Source organism: Mauremys mutica, chromosome 7 (genome assembly GCF_020497125.1).
Source record: "Mauremys mutica isolate MM-2020 ecotype Southern chromosome 7, ASM2049712v1, whole genome shotgun sequence".
In the NCBI taxonomy this organism is placed as follows: domain Eukaryota; kingdom Metazoa; phylum Chordata; order Testudines; family Geoemydidae; genus Mauremys; species Mauremys mutica.
The window spans coordinates 26290138-26316125 of record NC_059078.1 but is presented as its reverse complement, the minus strand read 5'-3'; the positions used below and the strand labels follow the sequence as shown (position 1 = coordinate 26316125).

Genomic DNA, 25988 nt, shown 5'->3' with positions numbered 1-25988 from the left:
ACAAAGAAATATTCATCAAACTTGATGCAGAACAGTTAGGTTGGTTCTGGCCCATCAGCATAATGAGGAATCTCTCCTGAAAACTTTTCTAGCTACCTAGAGCATGTATAAAAGGCTCCCCTTAGTACCATGTTGTCAGATAATACAAATATCATGCTTTCCTCAGGGAATTGATGAAGACTATGCCAAAACTAATAGTCTTCAATGATGTTTAAAATAGCAGAGTATGCCCTCATAACAGCCCATGTCAAACAAAAGGAACGAGTAAAACAAATAAGCTTTTACCAAAGCCCTCTTACTACTGAACACAAATACAGTGTATAAAGTGATAAACACCATCAGCACGCTTTAGCCAGAACCCAGTGCAATGTTATAACCTCAGAAATCCTTCCTCCTCCACATACCTTCCACCGAAGGATTTTACGTTGAGTCATTCTCCCATCAGGCCATGCATGAACAGAGCCCTGCATGAACAGAGCCCTGCATGAACAGAGCCAGAAGTGGGCCTCAACTAGTCTAGTTGAGGCCCACTTCTGTAGTATCTTCTTGCTGGAAAGGTAATTCTGTCAATCCCTGACTTCTATAACGACCACACAGCACTTTCAAGCGGTGGGAGGAGGGGTATTTGGCTGGCTGGCCAAATGAAGGGAATAGTGCTTTATGGCTTGGATGGGGAAAGAAAACTGCTGCAAAAGGGTCAGCATGGTCACTGACTCATCCCCTGGGAATGCAGGGTTTAAAAGGGGCAGCTCTGCACCTGAAGCCTCCCTTTTACATGGAGCAGGCTGAGGCTCCCTTACCACCATATTGGCTTGGGTCCAGTTGGGTTTTTTCACCTTCCCCACAGCGGGTTTCAGGAAGGGCTCTGTTCATGCATGGCATGACGGTCAGTAGGCCGTATGTCGCAACTCATTATGTGAGTGTATGGAGGATGTCCACTTCAGGTACTTCATAGGAAAGGTATACAGTGACCATATAAATGACTTGGAAAAGGACTTAAAAAGAGGTGTTTGTTAAAGGAACGAATGGGGGGGGCAGTTGGATTGGTACAGCAGGGAGCCAACTCCCCGTTCTTATCATCCACATTAACCCTCCTATGAATGGGATGGATGGTAAAGTTCTGGCAATGGATTTGCTGGAGAGCTGATAAAAGCCCCCTGGGTAATTACAGAATAAACCTGGGGTTACCTGCACTGTACACTTTTATCTGCCAAGTAGTCCTGGACATCTAATAATAAAGTTGTGGCCTGATTAAACCCATGTCAAATGTCTCCTGTCCCTCTTTCGCTATAGCCAGACAAACCTTCACAACAGGGAAACTAGGGCTAGGGGTAGAGAGAGGGCGCCCATCACAGAGATGAAAATTTAAAAAGCTAAATAAAAATGATCATTCTGAAGCTTTTCACAAGGAAATCTCACCTTACTGTAGGGCAACAAAAACCCACTAGTTCTCCCTCCACTCTGGTTACCGGCAGGGATGGGGCGGGGAGGCACTTATAATATTTTAAAACATTTGCAGAGTTTGAGAAAAACGGTTTCTGTTTAACTGTAGCTGGTTTAGAACTGCCTTAGGCCTGGAGAAACACATTTTTGGACTGCTCTTAAAGAACAGCTTGAGTTTTGAAGTTTGGGTGTGGTTTTTCTTTCTTTTCCCCCCCCCCCTAAGATTAAATGTTAAATTAATAAACATCAATAATGACAAATCTGCATGAAGTCTGCACACATTTTTAACAACTTATTAGCTAAAAACTTATTAGCATTGACAAAATGTATAATTTTGTTTCTTATTCTAACATTGTGCTAGATTCTGCATTTCAAATCCTGTGAATTATTTTGCATGTTGTTTTTGTGGTAATGAAGCATGCTTGAGCAACATTACATACTTTCAGCTGTCCCCTGAAACTTCATAAAAATAAGATTGATGTGTGATAAGGTTATTGCAGGGTTATCTAATGAATCTTTACAAATGTCAGCCTCATATATTAGTATCAGAACAATATATTCACCTTTACTTTCCTCATTACATATTTGGAAGCAATAATATGTCTTGTTCTGCTTGTAGCTGATTGATTAAGTAGTTTTCAGTAAAAATGTAACAACAGTGAATGATCATTAGCTGTTGATAAAAAAAATTATAGTGCCTTGGAGCATCCTCTGAATTTTTGCCCATTCTTTCCAACTGAGGAGTTTTAACATTTTAGTAATCCACAGTTGCTATCGGTGGGTTGGACCTGATTCATCTTGCATTAGCTGGCTGAAATGAAATTACTATTGGTTTACACCAGATTAAATAGGCCCATTGTTCCAGCAGCTACAAAAGTTTAACATGATCCATCCTAATTGTACCGGAATATTCCTACAGTAAAATGGTATCTGAGGTAGGATTTTTGATGATTTTATCCTTGTATAATCCTATTTTGGAATCACTCACTCAAATTTGGCCCAGCTGTTCCCTCCATGACAGAGGCCAAGTCAAACCAGAGCAGTGCTGTGACCCCAAGGGTCAAGTTACAATGCTTAGAGTGAGGAGCTGAATCCCGCTAGCCCCTTTGGACTGGAGCCACTGTTATGGGTCAGTGCAGGGTGGGCTCGGTCTGCAACTTCTCCACTCTCTCCCCCTGCACAGCCCCCAACCCCAGGGGAGCAGGACCCACCCCAATTTAGCCACTGCAAATGTTGGGAGGTAGAAACTAGCAGCATCAATGTGCCAAATCCTGAAGATCTCATTCAGTTCCTACAGAAGCAAAACTCCTATTGAAATCCATTCAAGTTCTTCTGCCTACATAAGGATTAAGTAGGAAATGAGGGCCACATTCTGCTCTCACTTTATCATTGGCTTCAGTGGAGTTACTTTGGATTTAGCCTCATGTAACAGAGAATTCGATCTTGGCTCTAGACTGCATGATTTGACCCAGAAGTAGAATAATTTGCATAGGAGGAGAGGAGCATGCAAAGGTGACACTGCTGGATCAAAACATGAGTCTACCAAAGCACGGATCATGCTCACTAACTCCTAGGCCCCACTATGCCATTCCAAAGCTCCTGTCTCACAAGGAGCCCCCCCAAAATGGCCTGGTTACAGGAGCCAAAGAAGGAGTGAAAACTTTCACTTGACACTCTTCATGCCATACGCAGCGTTACTGGCTGCTACCCAGGCCAGAATTTTGCATGGAGTTTTTGTTGTAGATGGTCATTGAGACGGCCTCTTACATGTACCAGAGAGCTCAGGGCAAAGACTAAGACACCTTTTGTGATGCAAATCAAGATTAATAAAGAAAGAATTATCTTCACCCCATTTTTAGGTGTCAACATAGCATCATGAAGGCTGAGGTTTGTAGGAATTCATAAGTGACCATCTTTCTGCAAAATGCATATAACCATCCAGGAACCACTCAAAGCCTATCATCATTAGCATTTGTCTAGTCTTATGTATATAAATCAGGCAGCTCTGCAGATTATTAGGAATATATTGTCTTTGACAGAAGTAACCAGTTGTCTGTTTGAGAGCTACAGGAACACTAATTCTTAAGAAAAGTATATTTGTCTGCCACATCTTGCATTGTTTATCTTTTTTATAGTGGCTTTTATCAGGCCTGTTTTTTGGTTATGGTTATACTTCCAGTTCATTAACTTTTCAGACTTGATTTACTTTCAGACACTTTACCCATCAGTGTACGGTGTAAGAATATGAAAAGTAGTAATGGGGGAATTATTTTTTCCCTCTAAAAAGCAGAACTGCAGAACTATATGTCTTCTCTGTTTTCCATGAATTTATAGGCAATTTTGACTGAGACAGTTCCTTGCTTGGCATACTAAGTCACTATATTTGTGTAACATAATTTGGACTCTACTTACCCCCTGTCTTTATTCACTAGTTCTTATCTTCTCAAATCAGGGTCATCTCTCACTTGCTCAGTTTTATAGCCTGTAGCTTGGACAGTAAATTACTGTACTACTGAACTCTCGCTCCTTAGTCCCGAGTAGTGGTCAATTCAAATTTGCTCAAGCATTACTCTTTACTTTTGCAAGGCTGCCAATTTGCAAAGTAAAGAAACATTGGAGGATTCCTAAAAAATGTTTGCTTACCAAGCAGGATCTCTGCTGAGATCAGTAGTTATTGAAAGCAAACCCCACCTTACTTGGGAAAAGAAACTGTGAGAATGTGCCATTCTCTTTAGGAATAAGAAAGGAAAAACTTACCAGGAGGTCGGACTGTTTACCAGCTGGAAGAGAAGGAGACACAGGAAATGGCAACCAGTAGCAAAATAGTCACTTTTGAGGAGCAGCTGCTTGGCTCTGCCAACTTTAAAGGGATAGTCCACAAGAGTGTGCTGGGGGGAAAGGTTCTATAGGAGGGCAACTCTGCACAGAGGAGAATCATTAGGGACCAGGGAGACAAGAAGACAGGCTACTTTTGCACTGTGCATACCACAACTATATCACAGGAACAGTCGCCAGTCATCCACACTATTCCTCTCTCATGAAAAGACTGTGAAAAGTTACTCTAAATAAAAGAAGCCCTTTTGGAATGGGATGCATCTTGTCTGAAATGGTTGAGCTGTGCTATAAACTTTATGCTTCAGTTTGCATATTTTCAAGTCCTTGAAAGTGGATCTGGAATGAATCAGCAATGGGTCAAACTGGTTCAGAAAATGTTTGAGTAACTCTGTTTACAGGAGCCTTCAGGGGTTCTCGATCAGCTGAATATTTTGACTACTGCCGTTCAATCACTACTCAAGAAAGCAGAACTGCTGGGAAAGGCAACACATCATAGAGCAACATTGATTGTAAATGATCCAGCGCTCATTACCTCAGGTCCCAAGTTTTGGCAACAGCATTACCAGAAGCAACTTCACATCATCACACCACCCCACTTAGTCAAGCCCTAGCCAACATCACTCAAAACCAAAGTTAAGAGTTTTTAGAAGGGACACATTGCCTAGATAACCTAACCTATTTTTTTCTCAATACTGAAGAATCTGAACTTGCATGTGACAAATTACTATTTTAAAAGAGAGAGGCAGCATATAATCTTGCCCAACTTCCCCCTATGATAGGCAGGATCAGACATAACTAAGTAGGTCGTTTATGGTGAGGGAGAAATGTCACTATGAAAATACAACCATTCTGTATCATTGCTTCTCGGCTGCAGCCAAAGACTTTTTATAATTTAGTTACCTGTATGTGGTTTTTCTCACACACACACACTCTCTCTCTCTCTCTTTAGAGCAATATGGAAACCCTCCTGCTCCCAACACAGTTAGGATCATGCAGCACTACTGAAGTCAACAGCATGGGTCTCACTGAGCACAAAGTTTGGCTCAACAGCTATACAAACTATCAGCGTAGTATCAACAAATGCATACAACCCTCATGTAACAGAAATGTGGATTACGCGAAATAAATTAGTATTACAAGTTGAAGTCACAATTTTTTTAAACTACATCTACCAAGTCACATGCTACCCTCGAGTATGGTACTATATGGTTCTTCACTATATTTTCATTTATTAGATTTTTTCTTTTTTGTTTTTAAATGCTATTTTAATAGAATTAAAAGGAAGAGATTACAGAATGCTGGGACCGACCGCAGAGCTGGCTCAACAAAGTAAGTCAAAGTTTGCAGCTTTCAAAGGAGTTCATACATAAGTCATATGTCACTGCTGATACATAAGCCTTCCACTTTTTTCCCTGTGCCCAGAGATTGTTCGAATTTGCACACACAATATTTTGTTTTAATACAAATAGTACATGACAATGAACAAAAACAGATTTAATTTTGTAGCTGGATCCAGTTGTCATTGATTTGTTTTACTAAATCACAATCTAGAAGTCTTTTATTATTAAATATTAATAAAGTTTCCAGTCTAGTTTTAAATTCAGAGTGAAATTAATTTGGACTGTTGATAGAAGTGTTGAGAAAAAGAAAGATTGTATTAAATGGTGAAATGTTAGGATCATGTCTCTAAATTTGTTCAGAACTTTGGTTTTAATGCCAGCCTGTGTAACTTTTCCTATAGAAACAGCTTTGGGGTTTTTTGGTGTGTGTGTGTGTGTGTGTGTTTTCTCTTTAAAAAATAGACTATTTTTGTTTGTTTCACTGTTTCAGGCAAAACTGATCATTGAGAAATAATATGACCCACCCCCAATAAAAAGTTTTGTTTTATAGCGCACTTTGGCAATATTTTAGGCACTCTCTCTTAAGGAGTCTGTTCCAAAGTCCATTGAAGTCACTGGAAAGACTCTACACGCTTTGTACCAAACCCTTGTGTTACATGTGCATGACATCATAGAACTGAAAGCTTCTCTATGGAGATGGAACCCTTTTTGATTTCCATTTCCAAACACTGCCTGCCTCTGTTCCAGTTCACTTCTCTGAGTTTTCTCCCTGTTCCTGGTACACTTCTTGATAAAACCAATGGCTTGAATAACGTTTGGCAAAAGCAGATTGAAGATTGGTATTGGCAACATCACAACAATAAGAAAAAAGGTGTGCAAAGGTTTCTAAAACTATAGGGGTCCATCTAAAAGATAATAGCACTTTAAAGAATTGAAACTTAAAGCAATCTCCCTTGTGTCAGAGGCCATAACTATTTTGAACATGGCTGTTCGGTGCTGCCAATCAATTTTTTTTTTGTTAATTTTCCTGCTATTGGGAAGAGTTTGAACATAATCCAGTCCAAAAAATGCTGACTTTTCTAAATAGGGCCTGTGTTTTTGCAATAAAGAACACTGGTCAATATACAACTAAAGAAAAACTGAACCAGATGTGAGTAATAGGACCACAGAACTTTGCATTTGCCCAGAATCGCTATTTTAAAACACACAGATGTTGGTCTACTGTTTTTGTGGGATAATACATTCTTGGCAGCCAAGAAGGGGTTTCAGTATGTTAGAAGGTTATCCTGGAACAAAAAAAAGAAAAAAGAAAAAAAAAAGGAGGTGCTAATTTATCAAGCTCTCCGCTGTGTCAAAGATTTCAGAGGCACATTCAGGAAATCACTTCAGAGGATGCTGCTCTCAGGACAGCTTTGCTTTTTACTTTTGTTTTCCTTTGCTAGTTTACTTTCTTGCTTGTAAAATGTCATTCTGCTCTTTTAAAAAAAAGGACACTTGTTATGTTTATACATACTCCAAATTTCAGGACAAGAAGTCTGGGCAGAACTGTTGATTTTTAATTGAAACTATAGAAAATCGTCTTTTTAAATTAAAAATGTAGTCAGACAAAAAAAAATCCAGCTACAAGTCCCTAGGTCCTACAAACTCTTATTCTTGCATAAAGCCTTGATTCACACCAGCAGCTCAGTTGAAGCCAGTAGGGCTTCTCAGGTAAGAGCTATTCACAGGATTAAAAGGTTTACAGGATCAGGCCCCCATGACTCCAAAACTGCTCAAAACAAAACAAACCGCTAAAACACTGAAAGCTACATGCATAATTGTTCAATAATTCAATTCTTTTGGCCACTTGTCAGCTGGGCTCCTAACCATCTACAGAATATTTTGTGGTGCACACAGTCATAAGGGTTTTTTTTCCCAAAAAAGTTGTTACATCGGTAAGCGTTCTTAATATAGAAATAAAATTTCAAGCTGTACTTTGTGTGTTTGGCATAGGGTCGCTTCCTTGTTTTACCACGTAGTAAATTTTTAAAAAGTCAACCTTTTCATTGTTTTAACAAATCCTCCTCTGAAAGATCATTAAAACCACTTCCCAACATACAAAGTTTTATTTTTATAGTCTATCTTCCATTATGGCATAAAGCCTTTCAAAAAAAATTTTTAAACCAGTGAAATATACAAATCACGCAAGACAGAAATATGTACATTAAATGTACAGAACAAACAGAGGAAATGACATAGAAGATTTACATAATATCTGAATGACAAGTAAAATATTTTACATTAAATAGTATTTTAAAAGCTAGGATCGTTAGACTCAGCTCTGCTCACAGACAGGAGTCACTAAAAAAAAGGAACAAGATGCGATTCAGCAAATAAAAAATGACTATGGTTTTTGTATAATAAAAACCAAAAGTGACATATTCAATGAAGTAGTGCCTTTCTTAATTTTAAGATACTTGGTTTGCAAACATCTGGAAGAGAGGGGTAAATATGTTCTTAATAAATTAAGAGCAATAAAGCATCATTTAAAGAGCTGATAAATGATCAAGATGAACTTAATGCAACAGCTTATAGGCTTGTGAGAAGTTAAGGCTTTAGTATGACTAAGCTAAAGTGGAGGATTTTACTTGTTTGGTATTGAATGCCAATTTGTTTAATTTATGGGATGGGAATGATTTGGGGTGAGGTTTCTGAACCAATGACAAATGCTAACTGTGTTCTTGTAAATACGCTATATTGGGGGAAACACAAGAAGTTGCTGTAGTAGGTACTGATTTCCATCTCAAAAAATTAAAAAAACCCTTAAGACAAACGAAGGGCCAAATACAGTTTGTGCTAGGGAATTTTAAGGTTTCTGTTTCAATGATAATCAATAATGCCCTTGCAGGAAAGTGGAAGAGAGAAGCAGTCTCCAACCAAGTGTGAATTCAAGTGCATGGTATCTGTTCTACCTGTAGCTCAAGAAGCCCCCTTAGGTTAAGAAGAGGCTTAACTTCTTTGTGATTAAAGTATTCTTAAAACCTTTGTGTTATGACACCAAGAATGCTAGAATCAATATCAAAAAATCCTAAAAGTGATTTGTAAAAGGAAATGGGGGAATAATATGCTCCTAACTGATGAACTGCCTCTGTAACTTTAGCAGTTTTATAAAAATCACTGGCTGTATTGAAATATATATGTACAAAAAGCTCTGAAATATCAGACACCAGCAGACCACAGTTTTCCCGTATATATGTAACTGCTCAAGTACAGTCTGAACAGTTTTAGTGTATACCTGCAATATATTATCTAAAGCACGTGTTCTGAAGACATCAGATGATAAATTTGGCATCGCTGCAATATTTCATTGAACTAAAATAGCCACTTAACATCATTAAGACATGAAACTATTGTCTCCTCAAGTCAAAGCTTTCCCAAAATCCACAATAAATCAACCATCTCAAGAATGATTGATGGTTAATTATTGATTTCCTTGGATAAGAGGGGTTATTTACTAAGCTGTGTTTTGAAAGTTGGCCAGCTATCACACCACTTTGTTTTTTAAAAGGCACTTCAAATTAGGGGAATTCTGTTTCCTAAAGGGCTTTCCACAGAGTAGGACAGTGAAACAGCTGCAGTGGTGCAATTTCTATTGGGTCAGACCAGAGCACACTGTTCGGTGAGATTCAAAGGTCACTTGCTCCTGATATTCTTTATCAGTAAGGCATTGCTTGCTAAGATGGAATACTCACACTTCATACACAATTAGATGAAGAGCTGATAGGTCACATCCTGCTTTGATGTACACCTTTAGTGTTAATCAAGGCAGATTTTTTTCTTGGTCTTGCTAGCTACTGGCCCAAGACTTTAGGTCCTAAATACCATAGCTGAACCCTTTAGAAGTCTTATGCGCTCGTACCCTTTAATTATCTCACCTTTAAATTAGCACCTTGCAGTCATGTGATTGACATCATAGTAGCTTTGTGCTGAGCCCTCCTGGGGATATACCAGCCCTCCTTTTATGAACCCCTGGATGTATTGATCAGCTTTGTATGCACCTATCAGACTACTTTTGGTCACTGAAGCTAAAATCATGCACAGGTTTGTGGGTTAGTGTGTTCATAAGGATCATTCTCAGATCCCAAGCACCTAAGAATTCTTTGCTGGCTGCACATGTACTATGACTCATGGGACTAAGTTAGGCTATGTTGGATTTCCCTTCAAACTACGCTATTTTTTTAAAAAGTCTCTTTTTTTGGGTAAAATAAATATTTTCTTGGGTTCTCCCCCATTATTGCCAAAAATATAAACCACACACAGTCCTAGGATGGGTGCAGAAAAGGTTCCAGTCACTTCTTTTTGTAACCTTTATAAAAAAAAAGAAAAAAAATCATTGGACTCTATAAATAAAGTGGAGATTGTCCTGGGGGTAGCACCCTTGCTGGCAGGTAGGAGAAGCACCTCCCACCTCATCACCCCCTATTTGCACACGAACTGGTCCACGATCTCTGTGCACTTCTTGCATTTCACATAGCAGCACCAATGGAACTTGCAGTGGCAGCGCTCTGTCTGCACTGTCTTGAACTGGTCATAGCCCCGGCCACAGCACATGAGTTCGCAGCCATCCATGCCCTCTGAGGTCTTATTGCAGAGGCGGCCCTGGGTGCCCAGGGAGCCGGTGCTCTCATTGCGCACGCAATAGTCGGGGCTAGGGTCAATGTAGACCAGGTCATGGATGGTGGGCGTGTTGAAGCGGCTGTTCACTTGCACCAGCTTGCCCCGGCTGTTGAGTTTCATGGCAGCAGCGCTATCGTATTTCTCCTTCAGGGCATCGCCCACTTTGCGGAAATCGGCCAGCTGCAGCCAACAGGTCTTCAGGCTGCAGGAGCCAGACACCCCATGGCACTTACAGGCCACATCAGCCAAGTTATACACAGTCTAAGGGAGAGAAAAGAGGAGGAGGGAAAACAAAAGTGTCAATGTGGTTGTTACATAGCTTGAGCGCACCCCTCCCTTAACATCCCCATCACCCCTACACACACGGGAAGAGAGCCCCTGACTCACCCCTACTTTCCTCCCCCACCCACACCAAAGAGAGTGAGCTCTCAACCTCCCTCTCACACACCATGCACACCCCCTAAGTGTGCACACAAGTCCTCAGTAGAATCATTCATGATGCATTCAATTTTAGGAATTTGCCTATTACAGGAGAAAGGATTTTACTGTTTCATTGAGAAATTTCAACCAGCCCTTTATTTTATTTTTACTCTCTCAACTGATCTCAGTTTGAGGCTTGTACTAGAGAAAGAGTTAAGCTTTCTTCTATTACAGGCTATGCGGCAGCTGATTGTCTGCTCTTGGCTCAGCAGTACCCTCCCATCCAAAATACTGCTGTATAAGAGAGACTGCATCCAGAAGAAACCCCCAAACACCTTTGGGTGGGGGATTGACCTACGCAGCAATATCCGTTTTATAAAGCTTTGGCAGCAAGATCTCAGTCATTTACGCTTTATAAATAGAAATAAGAGTCAAGTGTTGACACTGCCCCAAAAATCCTGGGGTCTGACACATTAGGTGGATACTGTATGCAACTTCCACCCAACATTTAAAAAGAATCTCGATGCTGCCAAATGGCACTGCAAAGAGGAGGCTGGGAAGGGGGAAAAAAACTGCCGAACTATCTGTAGACAACTGTGAAAGTTATTTTTCTTCTTTCTAGTAGTAAACTGACCTGTCTGTTGCTTTCAGATACCCTCCTCTCACATTTAAATAATATTAATATTCAATTATCTTTCATCCAGCCTCACCTTCAAACACAAGAGTAAAGTCTCCAGCAGACTATTTCTGGCACCACAGGCTCTAGGAAAATAATGACTTTGGCTCTTTGAGTTCATAGTATTGTTAAAAAAAAGTTTACACTTATTCATTTAAGGCATTTTCAAGATAAAAAAGGCCATAAAAAAACATGTTTCACCACAGAGGAGGGTGTTTTCTAATCATAAGCTTTTCACATCCTCAAAAGGGGTGAGGGAAATTATGTTAACCCTGCAAGAATATTCAGCTCTGGGGAGTTTGGTGCTTCTCTTCTCCCTCCAAAGCAAACTGGATTGGTTGGAAATATAAACCAATAAAACTCTATTCTGCAGAAAACTCACAGTGAACTGTAGGGTTGTAACTAACAGAACATGGAAGAAGACAAGATATGCTGCTCTCCCACTGATCTTATGGGGTAGGGAATGGAAAACCCAATGGCAGTAGTGTTGTCACTCAGGAATACTCCTATACACACACCCTCTCTCCCCCTCCCCATACTTAAACCCAACTTCACATGCTTTCCCCCTTGCATTTGAAGAAGGCCAAATATTAAAGGTTTTGATTTTTGAGCTCCCCAGCAGATTTCATTGAGGACTAATAAGAAAGTCAAAGGAAATATTTCCTTGAAAAACCAACACGTGCACGAGCTAAGGACCTTCAGAGAAAGTTATCCGTGCCACCGTTCTTTATCTCTCTCTCATTAATTAGGTGTGTCCCTTCCCAGGCAGGCTGCTTTGGGGAAGGGGAAGGAGCCACTCAGCCACTTACTCGTCTTCCAGCCTCGTTGTTATGCAGGTTCATCAAAATCCTAGCACTCTCGTAAGAGCCTTTCTGGTAAATTCTCTCACGCTCCCGAGCGTCCACAAACTCCTTGGCGAAGCGGTAGCCATATTCGATGTTATCCCCACAGCCACCCCACAGCCAGTCCCGGGGTAAATCTTTGGGCCTGGCTGCCCTGCTGCAGCCACAGGAGGAGAGCTCCCCCTCTCGGCAGGCGCGACTCATTGCATTAACCACCCCGGCAGCGCTGACTGCGTAAGTAAAGGCAGTCTCCCTACTGCCTGCAAGGAAAGAGAAAGCAAGTGTTAAAGGCAAGTCTGCACATGTTCCATGACATTCAGTACAGGGCATGGGGAACTGCTATATATGAAGTTCATGGGGTTTTGAAGTGTGCTTTAGCCTAAGAGGTCTCCATGGAAACATTTTTATTCCTCACCCTCCCCCGCAAAAGCAAACAAATCAATGACAGAAAGTGGAGGTTCAGTTATGAAGAGCAGGTGCTGGATTCTCCTCTCACACTGGTTTTCACCAGGGAACACTGTGGTGCAACAATGAGAGGAGAATCAGGCCCTAGGAGTATGTTTAAGCAATGGGTTACAACAATAAATGTGTCCAGGGGTTAGAGAGCCTGGCTGCTTCCCATCTTCTCTTTTTAAAGATGTTAAATACAACTTTTGGAAGTCTGTTCCTTAAATTACTACTTCTTGAACATGATTTATCTACTTCACTCATTTATTCCAATTTATTTAAAGTTACAGCATTTCACAAAGCCCGCTGGTGTCAAAGAAAGAGCACACCAGAATGATACTTGTCAATACTCTACCCTGCCCTGGCCGGCTACTTTGAAGAGGGTTATTTAAAAATAAAGATATAATACCCCACTGCCCACTAGTATCTAATAACCCAACCAATAGGAAGATTTCATACAGCAAAAGAAGCCACTGCCAATCATTTCTATAAGTTGCAGGGAAGAGCGAGCCTGGGCCAGGAGTGTATTAAATGTTTTAGCCAAGGACTGATTCCCTTACATTCAAGTTTTTCCAACTTCCATTTTAAGATAAATAAGTTTCTTTCAAGGTGATGACAGAAAAAGCTCTTTGTTCCTATGTGCTTGTCCATAGGATATCCTCACTGGAAGATACATTCATTAACAGCTTCCTCAACAAGACATCACCCTGATCCATTTTTACCTAGAACCCAGCTACATCCACCTCCTTTCTCGGGAATGGCAAGAGTTCTATTTTACAACAAATGTCTTTCATGAAAACAAGGCTAACATTATAGACCCTTCTGGAAGTTTGCATTTCTTCTTATCAGGAGGTAGGGCCAAAACCGCTACTTTTCAACATACCGGGCTCAGCAAAGTCCTTCTCCAGGAAAGACTACCAAAATGACTGTTGGATCAGGCTGAAACAGAATTTGACGTTGAAAATCAAAGAGAGCTAGCTATTAGTTTAACTGTTAGTTTTCCTTAGAGGGAGGGATAGCTCAGTGGTTTGAGCATTAGCCTTGCTAAACCCAGGGTTGTGAGTTCAATCCTTGAGGGAGCCACTTAGGAATCTGGGGCAAAAATCAGTACTTGGTCCTGCAACTGAAGGCAGGGGGCTGGACTCCATGACCTTTCCAGTTCTAGGAGATAAATAATAATTGGAGATATACCTATTTATTTCTATTCTTTAGTCCAAAAATAGAGTTGGTCTAGGTAAACCTCAATTTTCCAAGCTTGCAGGAGGAACATTTTTGTAAAAATCAGGGTTTTGTCAGATACGATTTTTGGATAACAGTTCTTTGAGGCAGGGACTGTTTGTACAGGGCCTGCCACCAAAGGCTCACTTCTGATTTAGGCCTGTTGGCACCACCGTATATTATGAACAGTACTCACAATTAATCTGTATTTAACATAGATCTAACACTATGTTCAGAGCAGCTATGTTAATGTAACAACTGCTGCCTTTTCAAATAATTTATGTTCTTTAAATGAAAAGAATCAGAGGTCATATACTGGGGAAGACCATTTCTAAAAACAGTAGAATCAGAACCACCCTTCCCCTCAGTGCTAGGGTCCATTCCAGCAGATACTCACTCATGAGACTACTTGCAAGAGTTATGGGTTACTCCTGAGTATAAAGGTTCACAAGAGTAGTCTAAGGGGTCATAATAATGTTGGTGTTATATGTTTATTTTGAATTTACCATAAATTAACTGGAGTAACTGCTTGAACAGATTTTAAAGCTAAATTCTGGATTGTACTGTAATGAATGTTTTGGATTTATTCTGCAGTCCTTATTCAAGTTAATGGGATGTTCGCCTAGGTAAGGAATGCAGAATTTTTTCTTTTGTCTATGATCTTTTTTTGAAAAATGTATGGTTAGCTCAGGTTTACACATATTAATTATCTTGTGTACTCCATAAAGTTTTAAAACTCAGGTTTTTTAGCTAAGGTCTTGGTGCATTTTTAAGGAATCCTTAAGGAAGAAAGGATGTGACGGAAGGGTGTGAAAAGGGGAACATGAGTGAGAGAAAACTGTCCCTAAAAGAGCAAGTTGCATATATTCAACTCCATTTTGTAGTTAAAGCAAAATTTGGCTAATCCACTGAAACTGATCTCAGGGCAGGCAGTTTGAGATTGCACAACCACTATTAACCCAACACATCACCCTATGTCTCATTAACTTTGGCAACATTATAGGAGTCACATTTCCACATGGATAAATTGCTCTGGAATAGTTTTTCCAGAATATTTAGGCACAAACATGCTTTCCTCCAGCAACCAACATGTCTGTCTTTTTCCACACTTCTTCAACATCCATCTCTATTGTGGCCATTGCAAGAAAACACACCATCTAAACATGTTTGAGTTCCTCTATGTCCTTCATATGTAACATAAAAATAGGACATTGTTCTATTTACATATTACTGGTTAGAGAAGTGCCACAGAAAATATATATGTAAAGAAACAAAATCTATCTAAATCTGGGCATAAGATACAGGACAAACAGAATGTTTTGTATTTCAAGAGCATTCAAAACTATCAGCAGACGTGATTAGACTGGACCTCTCTCCCATGCAGTTGTTGAGAAGATCCATTTAGTTTGTTTTATGTTAATATTCCTTTCTTATGTTTTAAATGCAGTCCAAATATGCCTTAGTTCTAGGCCTACTAATAAACTAAAGGACAGCACAATATATTGCATATGGCAGGATTTTAATAGTCTAATTAAGAAATGATCAACTGAGAGGAAGCTATGGTAACAGTATAAAAGCCCTGTAAATTTAATGTTCAGTAAACTATATATTCAGTTTCTATACTCAATGCTTGGTTTATTGGTACAGCTTTAGATAACTTTGCCTGACAAATCCTGGAAGAAAAAAATATAAATGGACATAGTGTAATAAATACCACAGATAAACTATCAAGTCAGTGCTTTTCTAAGAAGATTCCTCAATGCAGAATTACTTATGTTTTAGTCATTAGCATAAATGACAAAATCCTACAAAACTATGCAGACTCAGGATCCAGTTATGATCATCTCACACTGAGGAGAATAAGGAGCAACTCTACTGACAATCAAATTATTATACCAATGGAACACTGGTTTAAGTATAATCAGACTCAGACTGCAGACTTTTTTCTCCTATTCAAGAGGAACAACAGCCTGCCATGTACGTCACATCAAAATGTAAAATAATACAACTATAAAACAACAACACTTATCTTGTTCTTAATACACTTTTTAGGATCTTTAAGTGTTGGATATACCCTCTTGTATCTGCAGTTACTAAAAGTGGCTTAATTACATGATACATTGCTACATAGATATTAATTAATACAGTCATATAGTAGTGAAGAGGGAAAAGTTTTTCAACTTGTAATAAACCCCTGGGACCAGATGTGTGACACTCTTGAAGGTGTGAACCTTTCATACTGGAAACACGAGCAATACAGATATGGGCCCGATCCTGCCATCTTAATTCACCACCACTGAATCAGCTGAACGTAATTGAGTAATAACAGTTGAAGTTTGGGGCCAGAAATTTCAACATTTTTTTTTTTACTGGTTTTAGTTGTAACCTCAAGAAGATTAAAACTGAAAAGTCTCGAGGTTGTTACATTTGTTTTTCATGCTTATCTTGCTTTGTGGATCTTGCTCAGCTTGAACAATGAGAAGTGAGTTTAGTTTTTAGGTTCTCAATGCTGGAGTTGCAAAAAAAGACCGGGGAATATCTATTTGTTTAGAAGACACTGTTCCTCGGATATTTTTAAACTCTGGCACTTTTCTATTCATTTCAGGTTTTATAAAAGCTTTATTTTTACAAAAAGTTAAGTTTAGGGCCAAACGTAATTGACAGTATTCCTTCAAGCTATGTGAGGGCTAAGCAATTTACAAATAAAGTTGTTTTAATGTAATTTAAACCATTATTTTTGAAACAGGATAGGAAAGCATTGGAAAAGGATTTAAATTTAGATCTCAAATTAAAAAGCTACCGTGCACAAGCTATGAGCTACAGCAATGCTGAGATTAAGTGCCAGTACAAATGCTGTATAAAACACAGAAGACGATAGAAAGTAGATTCCTCTGGCTAAGGATTCAGTAGATAGAGAAGACTGGAAAATTCAGAGGAACGTTCCATCTTTGGGCTTGATCCTGTACCATTGAAGTCAATGAGAATTTTGCAATAAACTTCAATGGGAACAGGATTGGGCCCCTAAATTATAAAGAATTATTTGTACTATGTGGGTTGCGTGGAACAACTGAATTTTGAAGATGGATTTAACAGGAAAGAGGTTGGGACCCCAGCTCACTGGGATAGGAAGATTCCTTCGCAACATCCTTTCCTAACAGCTATGTTATTATATGCAACATAAACTACAAGTGCACTTTGTCCTGATAAAACTGATTTTGTATGGATTATAGAGCGGTTTTCTGTTATAAAACCAACTTTCTTTAAACCATAGAAGGATTTTGCCACACCTGGCAGTAAATGAGAAGGCATTGTTTATAAACACTATGGAGAATGTCAGTTAACTGCTACATAAAATTAATTTATTAGACAGCCTGAGCAATTTTGGAACACAGATATTTTTGCCACACACTACTACTTTTTAGTTAGTTTTAAACATACCATTATTTTATTTCAGATTTTTACCTTAAAGTTAATGAGTATTTTAGTGCCACTTTTTCTTTACTACTGCATTCTTATATTCAGATTTTTTTTGCCGTCACCTTTTTGAGGGGTGGGAACAAGCGGAAAATCAACTCTGACTAAAAATAGGGTTTTTTTGTCAGCTATAATTACAAAGATTAAGAACTTGGCAACAGTGTCTAATACAGAACATTAAGTAAATATCACACACCTTCTTAGGCAACAGTTTGATCAGAAAGTTTTTGCTTCCTACCTATCTGCATGACTCTGCCAAAAACAGAGTTGTTGTCCACAGTGCTGCAATTCCATCTTCTGTGTCTGAACTGATACTGGCATTCCTTAATGCCTGTCTTTGCCCCCTCTCCAATATACTGCATGTGGTCCTGATACAAGTGGCAGAGTTTCTTCTGTCCTTGGGAAAGTCCTGCTAGTTGACTACATAGTGGCTGTGCTCCTATTATATATACCTCTGACATCTGAACAGGGTTCATAGGATTCATATGATTCATACCTAAAGACCTGCATAAAGAAAGAATTAGATTAACATTGGGAGGACAAATACAATATTAGAGTATAAAACTACCCACTCCTGTTCTTGTGACCAAGAGGAAAACTTTTGAACAACAGTGAAGATCAACCAACTCTTGTTTAAAGGCTGCACAGAAGACAGCTGGCCACATGTACAGAATGATGGCAGCAGCCTTTAATGACGGTCTTTGCCAACACTTCAATGTACCTGAGTGCCAGGATTCAAATTTCATCCCATCCCTACAAATTTCTGTGGGCATGGTAAAGTTACAAGAAGTCCCAAGCAACTGCCTGGTCGTAGAAGTGCATAAAATAATAACCAAACCACACGATTTAGAATTTTCAACCTCAACTTTCAGTCTACACAATTATTAGAAAATAAGGAAATGCTTAAGTACCAACAGCTTGATGCTGTTACAGACAACTACTAGTTCCTTCTAACTGATAGAAAAGATACAGAGGCACGTACAGACACTAAACAAAATTAATCATGTTTTCCCAATTCTTAAAAGGAGGTCCATATGTGCTTTCACATGATTAAAACAGGGCTGCTAGTCAGAAAGTGTTCAACTGAGTAGAGGTTTTGCTTTAAAAAAAAAATCTCCAAATAGAAACATTAAAAAAATCCAGATATTAACTAGAGTTTCCCCCCCCCCCAGCAGTTACAAGAAATAAACTCAGCTCCTGGGTCTATTTAGAAAGTTGTTTAAATAATAAATAAATAAATAAATAATCTCTGTGTTGAATTTTTTGTACATGGTATTCAGTGCTTTCCCTTACATTTGTTATTTCAGACCCTGAAGAATGAGATTTTAAGTGACCCATTTAGAAATTTAATTTTGCTACTTTAACGGTGGTGAAAATAAATTTCCTTTGGATTTACAGTTATCCCAGAAATTGAGTATTCCTAAAAATCTCCTATTCATACAGCACTTTCCCTAGGAAGAGATAAGATATATATACACATAAAAAACAAACAAAAATTCAAGATATTCTTTTAAATAAAGTCAGTATATTTTAAGATGCTTACCACCAAGAGCTGGCTTCTATTACAACTTGGGCAAAAGAGGAGAAAATGGCCAGAACCACTATGAGATACTTGGAAGCCATTGCACTGCCAACTGTCCCCAAAGCACCTCCTTGGACTAATATTCCAATGGATTTCTGGAGGAGAAATAAAAGGAACAGATTGTTTATTGTTTCTCAGATCATTTTCAAGCATACAAGTTTAAACAAGAGAGGTATCCTGGGTCCCTTTTAAGTTGACTCTTGACTGACTGCCCTTCTCTCAAGTGAGTTTTTGGTGGCAAAATGCAGGCAGTTTCTAGTCCAAATTAGTCCACCCACGCAACCTGACAAGGAAATTTTATTCACTGCGATTCTGCTTGTAGGGCTGCCCAGCGACTACAGACATGTCTCTGTGCCGTTGAATCAAAGCTCGGTGCCAAACCCAATCTCTTAGAAAAATCCCTTATTCTCCGTCGCACACTTTAACAGCAGCAAAAAACTTACTCCACCTTCATTCTTCTAGGAGCAGTCTACAGGGTGCCCGGACAGGGGAGAAGCAGCAAGTGGAGCAGTCACATCAAGGGCAAAGTGAAGATGATGCATCAAGTTGTGGGGGTGTTTTGGGAATGGGGAGGGCAGGGAGATTCAGCTGTTACATTAACTCCAAACTAACAATGGATGTTCCCCGGTCCCCAACCCCCCCTCCCCACACACACACACATAAATGACACCTTTATGGGCCATTCTGGGAGCTGCTTCCAGATGAGAACCATCGAGGCAGAGCTCGTCCGAGAAAGTATGTGCAAAGCTCATTCCGTTGTCAGGCGACGCGCGTTTCTCCTTCCCAGCTCAAAATGCCTCTCTAACCCGAAGGGAGGATTCCGATTCTCCTCATTTGGGAGACAGATATTTGGGCCCTCCAGGGATCCCCAATTTGATTGCGGCCGGAGCGCTCTGAAAGCCACCAAGGCAGCACGGGATAAGATGCCGGTGGGGGGGGGGGCTCTCCGGCTTGATTTCACCATCGGGGGGAACAGGATCGCGTTGCGCCGTCACTGCAAGTAGGACGCCTGGGAGCTGGAGGTCGGGTAGGGTTTGTCTCTTCTGCCAGGAGACGCAGCGCCCGTGGGTCGGGATTGTGTCGCCGGCTTCCCCGCGCACGGGGACTGACCACACGGTGCTGGGAGTCGAATCAAAACAGCCCCCTGCGGGAAGAGCCGGCAGCTCCGTCCCCGGGACAGAGGGAGCGCGGAGCTGGGACGCGGGTTTGCCCGGCAGCGGCCCGGGGACGGAGCGCTCTCAGAGCCAGTGACCGGGCGCCCCGCAAGCCCAGCTCCGGCCGGCTCTCAGGAAAGGAGCCAGCGAGCCACTGCGGGGGGAGAGGCCGCTAACGAGGCCCAGGGGAGCCCCCGTCCGTCAGCGCCGACACTAAGCGCCCGAGCTCCCGGGGGAGTTGGGCGCTGAGCTCCGCGGCCAGCGGAGCCTGGGAACGGTTTGGTTCAGGGACGGGTGGGTTAGCTGGGGGAGAGGCTGGGACTGCCCGGCGCGGAGCACCTGCAGTGCCAGGGGGCTGGCGGGGGCACACAGCCCGGGAAGGAGCCTTCCCGGCTCCCGGGGCACCCGCCGAAGCCCTTCTCCCCGGGGTGCAGCGGAGTGGCGCGCCAGAGGCTCCCTCGGGGCGCGGGTTGCAGGACACTGCGCGCACTTGGAGCCCGTCCTGTTCCCGGCCCAGGCGAGGAGAAGAAAGCGGGCCGCTTTCCGGAGCTACGCGCACTCCGATTTCCGATTGGAATCGCCGGCAGAGGCCCTGCTCCGGATGGGTATTATTAGCCCGGGGTCTAATTGCTATTAAACACTCCCAGCTGCCTAATGGGGGGGGGAGTTAAGGTTTTCAGACGGAGCTGAAGTGGAAATGAAGGGGCGAGCGCGAGCCTCATGCCCACAGATTAAGAGATTTTCTTTGTTACGGGAAAACCTTCAACGATTCCCAACAGTATGAAGGGAAGGAGAATCCGGATTGTCAGGCGCAGTCACGCACGGAGTTCGCTAGGGATCAGAATCCCCTCGACTGCTGCTTGCTCAGCATGACGGGGGAAAGCGAGGACTCCCCTGATGGCTTTAAACACTTTGTGCCGAAGGGTTTCCATTGGATTTATCCAGTTTTTCCTACCTCGCCTGAATAGGCTGAAATAATCCTGAGTTACAAAAGGGCATTGCTCTGAAATCCATAAATCCAGCCCTGTGTTTTTGTTTTGTGTTTAAATAAACTCCCCTTCCATGAGCGCAGCCAACTCTCTGCCTTTACAAGGTTTCAGGGGAGAGCGGCCAATGCGCGCAGCAGAAAAGCCAATGGTAAACGGAAATGTACAAGCAGAAAGTGGAGTGAGTTATTACATCCCAAGGTCTCTGCCCGCGCATAAAATATCGATGCCAATTAATAAGTTAAACACTTCCAGTAAATAGGTTACTCGATCGGGCTTTAGTTCATAACGCAGGACTTGTAAGGAGAGTAATTTAATTTTTTTTAAAAGGCAGTTCAACACTTGGGGGCTCCCTATTCATTCTCAAAACGTTAGTAGTGAATTAAAGGTGCTCTTAATTCTTCCTGAATTTTTTTTTGTTGGGGGGTGGGGCGGCGTTTGGAGAGAGAGAACAACTGTCATAGCAACACACAGGAAATTGATAACATGAAAGCTGCCCGGACACACACAGCATTCAAGGGCACAGAAAACTGGGATTAGCGTGCAGCCGCCTGCGTGTGATGAGCTTTGTTACAGCTACACTCTCCCTGTCACTTGGGGTGCAGGGCTGTAGCACTAGGGACTTTAGATCCGCTTACTCTCTCTTACTAGGTGTAGATGGTTCCCTCCTCCACCCACTTCGCGTTTCACACCAGGCAAATCACTTAGTGTGCTGAATACTGTACTAAGGTTTTAAAAATATGACAAAGAAAATATGTAAATTTAGAACTCGGATTGGCCCTCTCCTAAATTACAAGAATTAAATCTGGGGAAATTAATGTGTGTATAAGTGACAGTTTGCGGAGGGCGCCGTAATGATTAAATTCAAATGTACTTTTTAGCAGCAGCTTAGAAAATCGTAAAGAGATTTATGCACCATAAACTAACTTCGCAAGTTTGGCAGTAGCCTCAGACACCCGAAATAGGGGTTTGGACGAATTTGGATATTTCGGTGCCCAGAAAGGGATTCAAACTGAAACCTAATTCACTGATCGGCTCCTACTGACAGCAACTAATTAGACATTGCTCCAACTCAGTTACTAGTCACTTGTCTTCGCAAGCATCTGTAGCGCAGATGTGAAACGAGCGGGTGTGTATGTCATTTCGGGGTAGAAATGAACTTTGTGGGGACAATGCGGGCGGTTATAAGAGGATTCAGCCCGTGGGCAGCAGGTCACCCAGGCAACCGAAGTTGATTTCGGTTCCTAGGCGTCCTGCCAGTGACACCCTCCCGAGCGTTTCTGCAGTGGGGAGATTAAGCGTCACAACTGCAAATCACTGACAAGCCAACTGGTTCATGGAGTCAAGACCCCAGGCTCTCCATAGCCAGCAAAAGCAGCCAGTCCTCCAGCGTATAACAGCCCAGCCTCGCAGAGGGGAGCGCGCACCTCCAGGAGCACCACTGTGAGCAGAGCCAGGCCTTAGAGGGGCGCTCAGAAAGGAGTTACAATCAAAATCCCGCAGAGCCAGAAAAATCCCAAGGAGTAAACAGCTGGGGCAAGGTCAAGAAGGGAGTAGCAGCTCCCCCCTCCTGTAACAGTTCTCACTCCGAAGTGTCTCACGCACGAGAGCCCTAGTGCAACCAGCGCTGGCCCGTAGGTGTGGTTTTAAGGCATAAAAGAAAGGGAAGGTGTAAAAGGAAGGTTAGGACGCTGGAAACATTTTCTTCTGGCTCAAAACCCTCCGGCCTGTACTCCGACTGCACGGCTGGGGAGTCTTTGCATGGGGGTTATTACACTTCACACACAGCCCGGAACGTTGTCGGAAGAGGAGTCAGGCGGGTTTCGTTAAGTGGAGTGGAACGAAGCGGGCCTCGCCTGGACCGGGCGGCACCCGTTCGGGGAGTCATTCAGCCCTTCTCCCGACAGGGGGCAGCCTCAGCCGCCAGAACCCCCGCCAGGACTGACGCCTGGTTCGGCGAGGGGCTCCATCGCTAACCCTTTTTTTTTTTTTTTTTTTAATTTTAACCATTTATTGGGACTCCAGTCTGAGAAGTCAGCCCGAGAAAGAGAGGAGACACCTGCGGTCGGTGAAGTTACGGTCAGTCTCCGCTGCTGCAGCCACTTCAGTATCACGCAGCTAACAAATTGCCATCAGTAAACTCCTGGAGGTACCAGCTATCGGCCCCAAAGTCTTACACACCAGCTGAACTTCGTAAGGCGCTTTTTTGGGGCGGGTGGCGGGAGGGAGAGAAGGGGGGTAGGCTCTTCGGTAAGATGAAAATGGACTCTTACAGATTCAGCACAGCCCTGGAATCGCCTGTGATCCTGTTTTTACACAGGGTGTCTGGAAAGCCTGTTCAAGCATCTGGTTTTATGGTAGCTTTTATGTGAGCACTGCCTTTGGTAAGTAGGCACCCAGAGAGCCATTCGGCGCTGGTGGGTTGTAAAATGCAGAAACGATTGCTGTATACTGATTTGCTCTGTGGTTTCAAAGCAAACGATTTACAAAAGCGATGCCACCCCTTTTCCCTCCAGTGGTTTTCAATAAAAAGGGGTCCGCGTATTGCAAGATTGTAGGGTTCAAGTGTACAGAAAAAGCCACTTACTCTGTCTCAGACACCAATGTATACAGTTAATTCATGGAGAAAAGGGAGAGGGTTTTTTCCTAGATTTTTTTAAAGTACACTCCCGTACTTTACATTGACAGAGTTGAATGAACTTAGAAAAGATTCGTTTCTCCGAGAAACTGAACTTTCCGTGACCCTCCGAGTGTAACTAATTTAGCATGCAATTGACAATTAAAAACAAACAAACTAACAGACTTTCCAACATGGAGTCCCTTAGAGCATCAAAGGGGCACCGAAAAACCTCGTTTCTCCTTTGCAGAGCCCAGCAGCAGAATCCTTTACAGATGCCAAGTGACAATCTCCAACATTTAGAATAAAATTAAAAGGGGGAAGGGGAAAAAAAAGCCAGGTTCTAAACTGGCCTTAAGCCAGAGTTCCTTAAAGGTGCAGGCCTCCATTACTGCCTGCTCACTCCTCCATGGCTATTCTCCCCAGAAATGAAGTCCGGAAAGATGTCTTAAAAACTTCGGCTACTAGAGGCTGCGAAAAAGATGCACAGCGTTGGAGAGCTGAATTAAAACAAGCGTCTTAAAGCCTCTTCACTTACTTTAAAAGAAACTGGTTCACGATAGGCGGAGGGGGGGGGCAATTTGGCCGTAAGAAGTGGAGTATTTCAGCCCCCCCATCTCCAGCAGGAGTAGATGAGTGAAAAAGCTTAGAGTTTGGGAAGAGGGGGGAGACAGAGGGTCGCCAAGGCTGTTTGTGCGGGGGGAGGGGGGGAACCCCACACATCTCACTACCGAAATACTTGTAAATTCGCCACCCCCCGGACTCACACAAGCGAGCTCAGCGTCTTAACAAGCAGCCCCTCATCCCAGCCTAGGACTCACCTCCATTGCAGGGGGAATCGCCGAGAGCGAGCAGCCAAGTAATCCAAGGGGGGGAAAGGGCGAGGAGGCGACGAGAGTAAATCCGGGCTCGCAGGAGCTATGCGGTATCCTCCAGAGCAGCGAGCGGCGGCGGCGGCTGCCAGGGGCCAGGAAGGGAGCGAGCCCGGCGAGGGGGAGCGCTGGGGCCCGGCGAGCTGACCCCAGGCAGACGCAGACCTCTGTCCGGCGCGGGCGCTCCCAGCGCGGAGCAGGGCACCCGGGCAGGCTCCTTTCCAAGGTCCATCAGCGATCGCGGTAATTAGGGCTTTCCAGCGAAACACGCGCGCGCGCGGCGCCCCGTGGGCGTGATCGTGCGGGAACACTTGGGAAACCAATACAATCTTCGGGAGCGGCTGCCGCGAAAGCGCCCTGGGCTACGATCCTTTGCACCAGCCCAGCCCAGGTGGTGCCGCCGCCGCCGCCGCCGGAGCGGGGCTCGCCGCTCCCTCCCCAGCAGCCCCGCGAGGAGCTCGCTTCCTAGCGCGCTCTCGGCCCCCGCCGAAGCTCCGTGCGGGAGAGGGGCGTGAATGGACGCGCAGGAATCCCCCCCGCTCCCCTAGAGGCTGGGTGTCCGGGGCTGCCGAGCCATCCGCGGGCTGCGTCCCTCCATTTTAAACCGGGGGGAAGCCGGACTTGACTCTTCGGCGCAACTGGGGAGGGGGCTGCGCGTCTTAGAGGGGGCGGCTTCTCCTGCAGCCCAGACGGGGACTCGGGCAGGAGGCGCTGCGGGAAGGAGGCGGGGGGAAGGTCCCGGGCTCAGGGGCTGTAACTCTCCCAATCCATTGCCGGGCAAAGCCCCTCAGCGCCGGGCACCAGTTACACACAGGCGGGACCCGGAGCGGCGGCCAAGCGTTTCCTTCCTGCGCCTCTCGGCTGGGTCCCCGCGCGCCGCAGCCAGCCAGCCAGCCCGCTCCCCCCGGTCCCCTCCCCGAGGTCGCTATCGCTCGCGGCTCTCCTCGTCGCCCTGCCGCTGAACAGTGCACGGAAAAGTTATGCGGCCGAAAAACTTTAGGAGGTGCGCATGCGCCTTGCGCCGACCTATGGCAAACCAGGCTGGGTTTTAAAGCTGTACCACAGACAGGAGCCCAACGCAAACCTCTGCACTCCAGAGATGCTCCACAGGACCGTCCCCACCCACCGCCCTTCAAACTAGTCAGTTGCATCCTTCGTAGGAAGGAGCCGCATTCCTATAGATTACTTGCTGCCTGCTTTAGCTAGCGCCTCATTCATCAATGCTGCAAGCTACGCGGAAACGCCAATTGGACCAGCTTCCCCTAGGCTGGCTCGGAGAGGACCAGTCCTGTGATTAAAACCTGTCTCCATGCCCACCCCGTAAAAGGAAACCCACCATCCGTGAGACGTGATTATACGCGATAGTATAGACACAAATACGCGAACCATACCCTGGGTAGTGCAACTTTATATATAATTCACCATG

The 25988-nt window shown here is 43.3% G+C and overlaps 1 protein-coding gene across 4 annotated transcripts; it reads right to left on the bottom strand.

The window, feature by feature from the left end:
• Nucleotides 1-7704: 7704 nt before the first annotated feature.
• On the bottom strand, nucleotides 7705-25536 carry WNT5A (Wnt family member 5A). 4 transcript variants are annotated; one of them, XM_045024340.1, is made up of 5 exons: nucleotides 24512-25536; nucleotides 18895-19028; nucleotides 17590-17855; nucleotides 12180-12472; nucleotides 7705-10535 (listed from the first exon to the last, which is right to left on the bottom strand). In XM_045024340.1, the coding sequence occupies exons 1-5, from the start codon at nucleotides 24515-24517 to the stop codon at nucleotides 10077-10079; spliced, it is 1158 nt and encodes a 385-aa protein (XP_044880275.1). In that variant the 5' UTR covers nucleotides 24518-25536; the 3' UTR covers nucleotides 7705-10076. The 4 variants fall into 4 exon arrangements, with proteins under 4 accessions (XP_044880275.1, XP_044880278.1, XP_044880274.1 ...); XM_045024343.1 differs by lacking the exon at nucleotides 24512-25536 and adding an exon at nucleotides 23877-24157; XM_045024339.1 differs by lacking the exon at nucleotides 24512-25536 and adding an exon at nucleotides 19604-20658.
• Nucleotides 25537-25988: the final 452 nt, after the last annotated feature.

Excerpts from the sequence above, each read along its gene's own strand:
- WNT5A (XM_045024339.1), bottom strand. The coding sequence starts at position 19,645 with ATGGTTCTCATCTGGAAGCAGCTCCCAGAATGGCCCATAAAG. Across the intron at positions 12,473-17,589 it reads TGGCAGAGTCATGCAGATAG|GCAGTAGGGAGACTGCCTTT; the intron begins GTAGGAAGCAAA and ends CTTTCCTTGCAG. Across the intron at positions 10,536-12,179 it reads ACAACGAGGCTGGAAGACGA|ACTGTGTATAACTTGGCTGA; the intron begins GTAAGTGGCTGA and ends TCTCTCCCTTAG.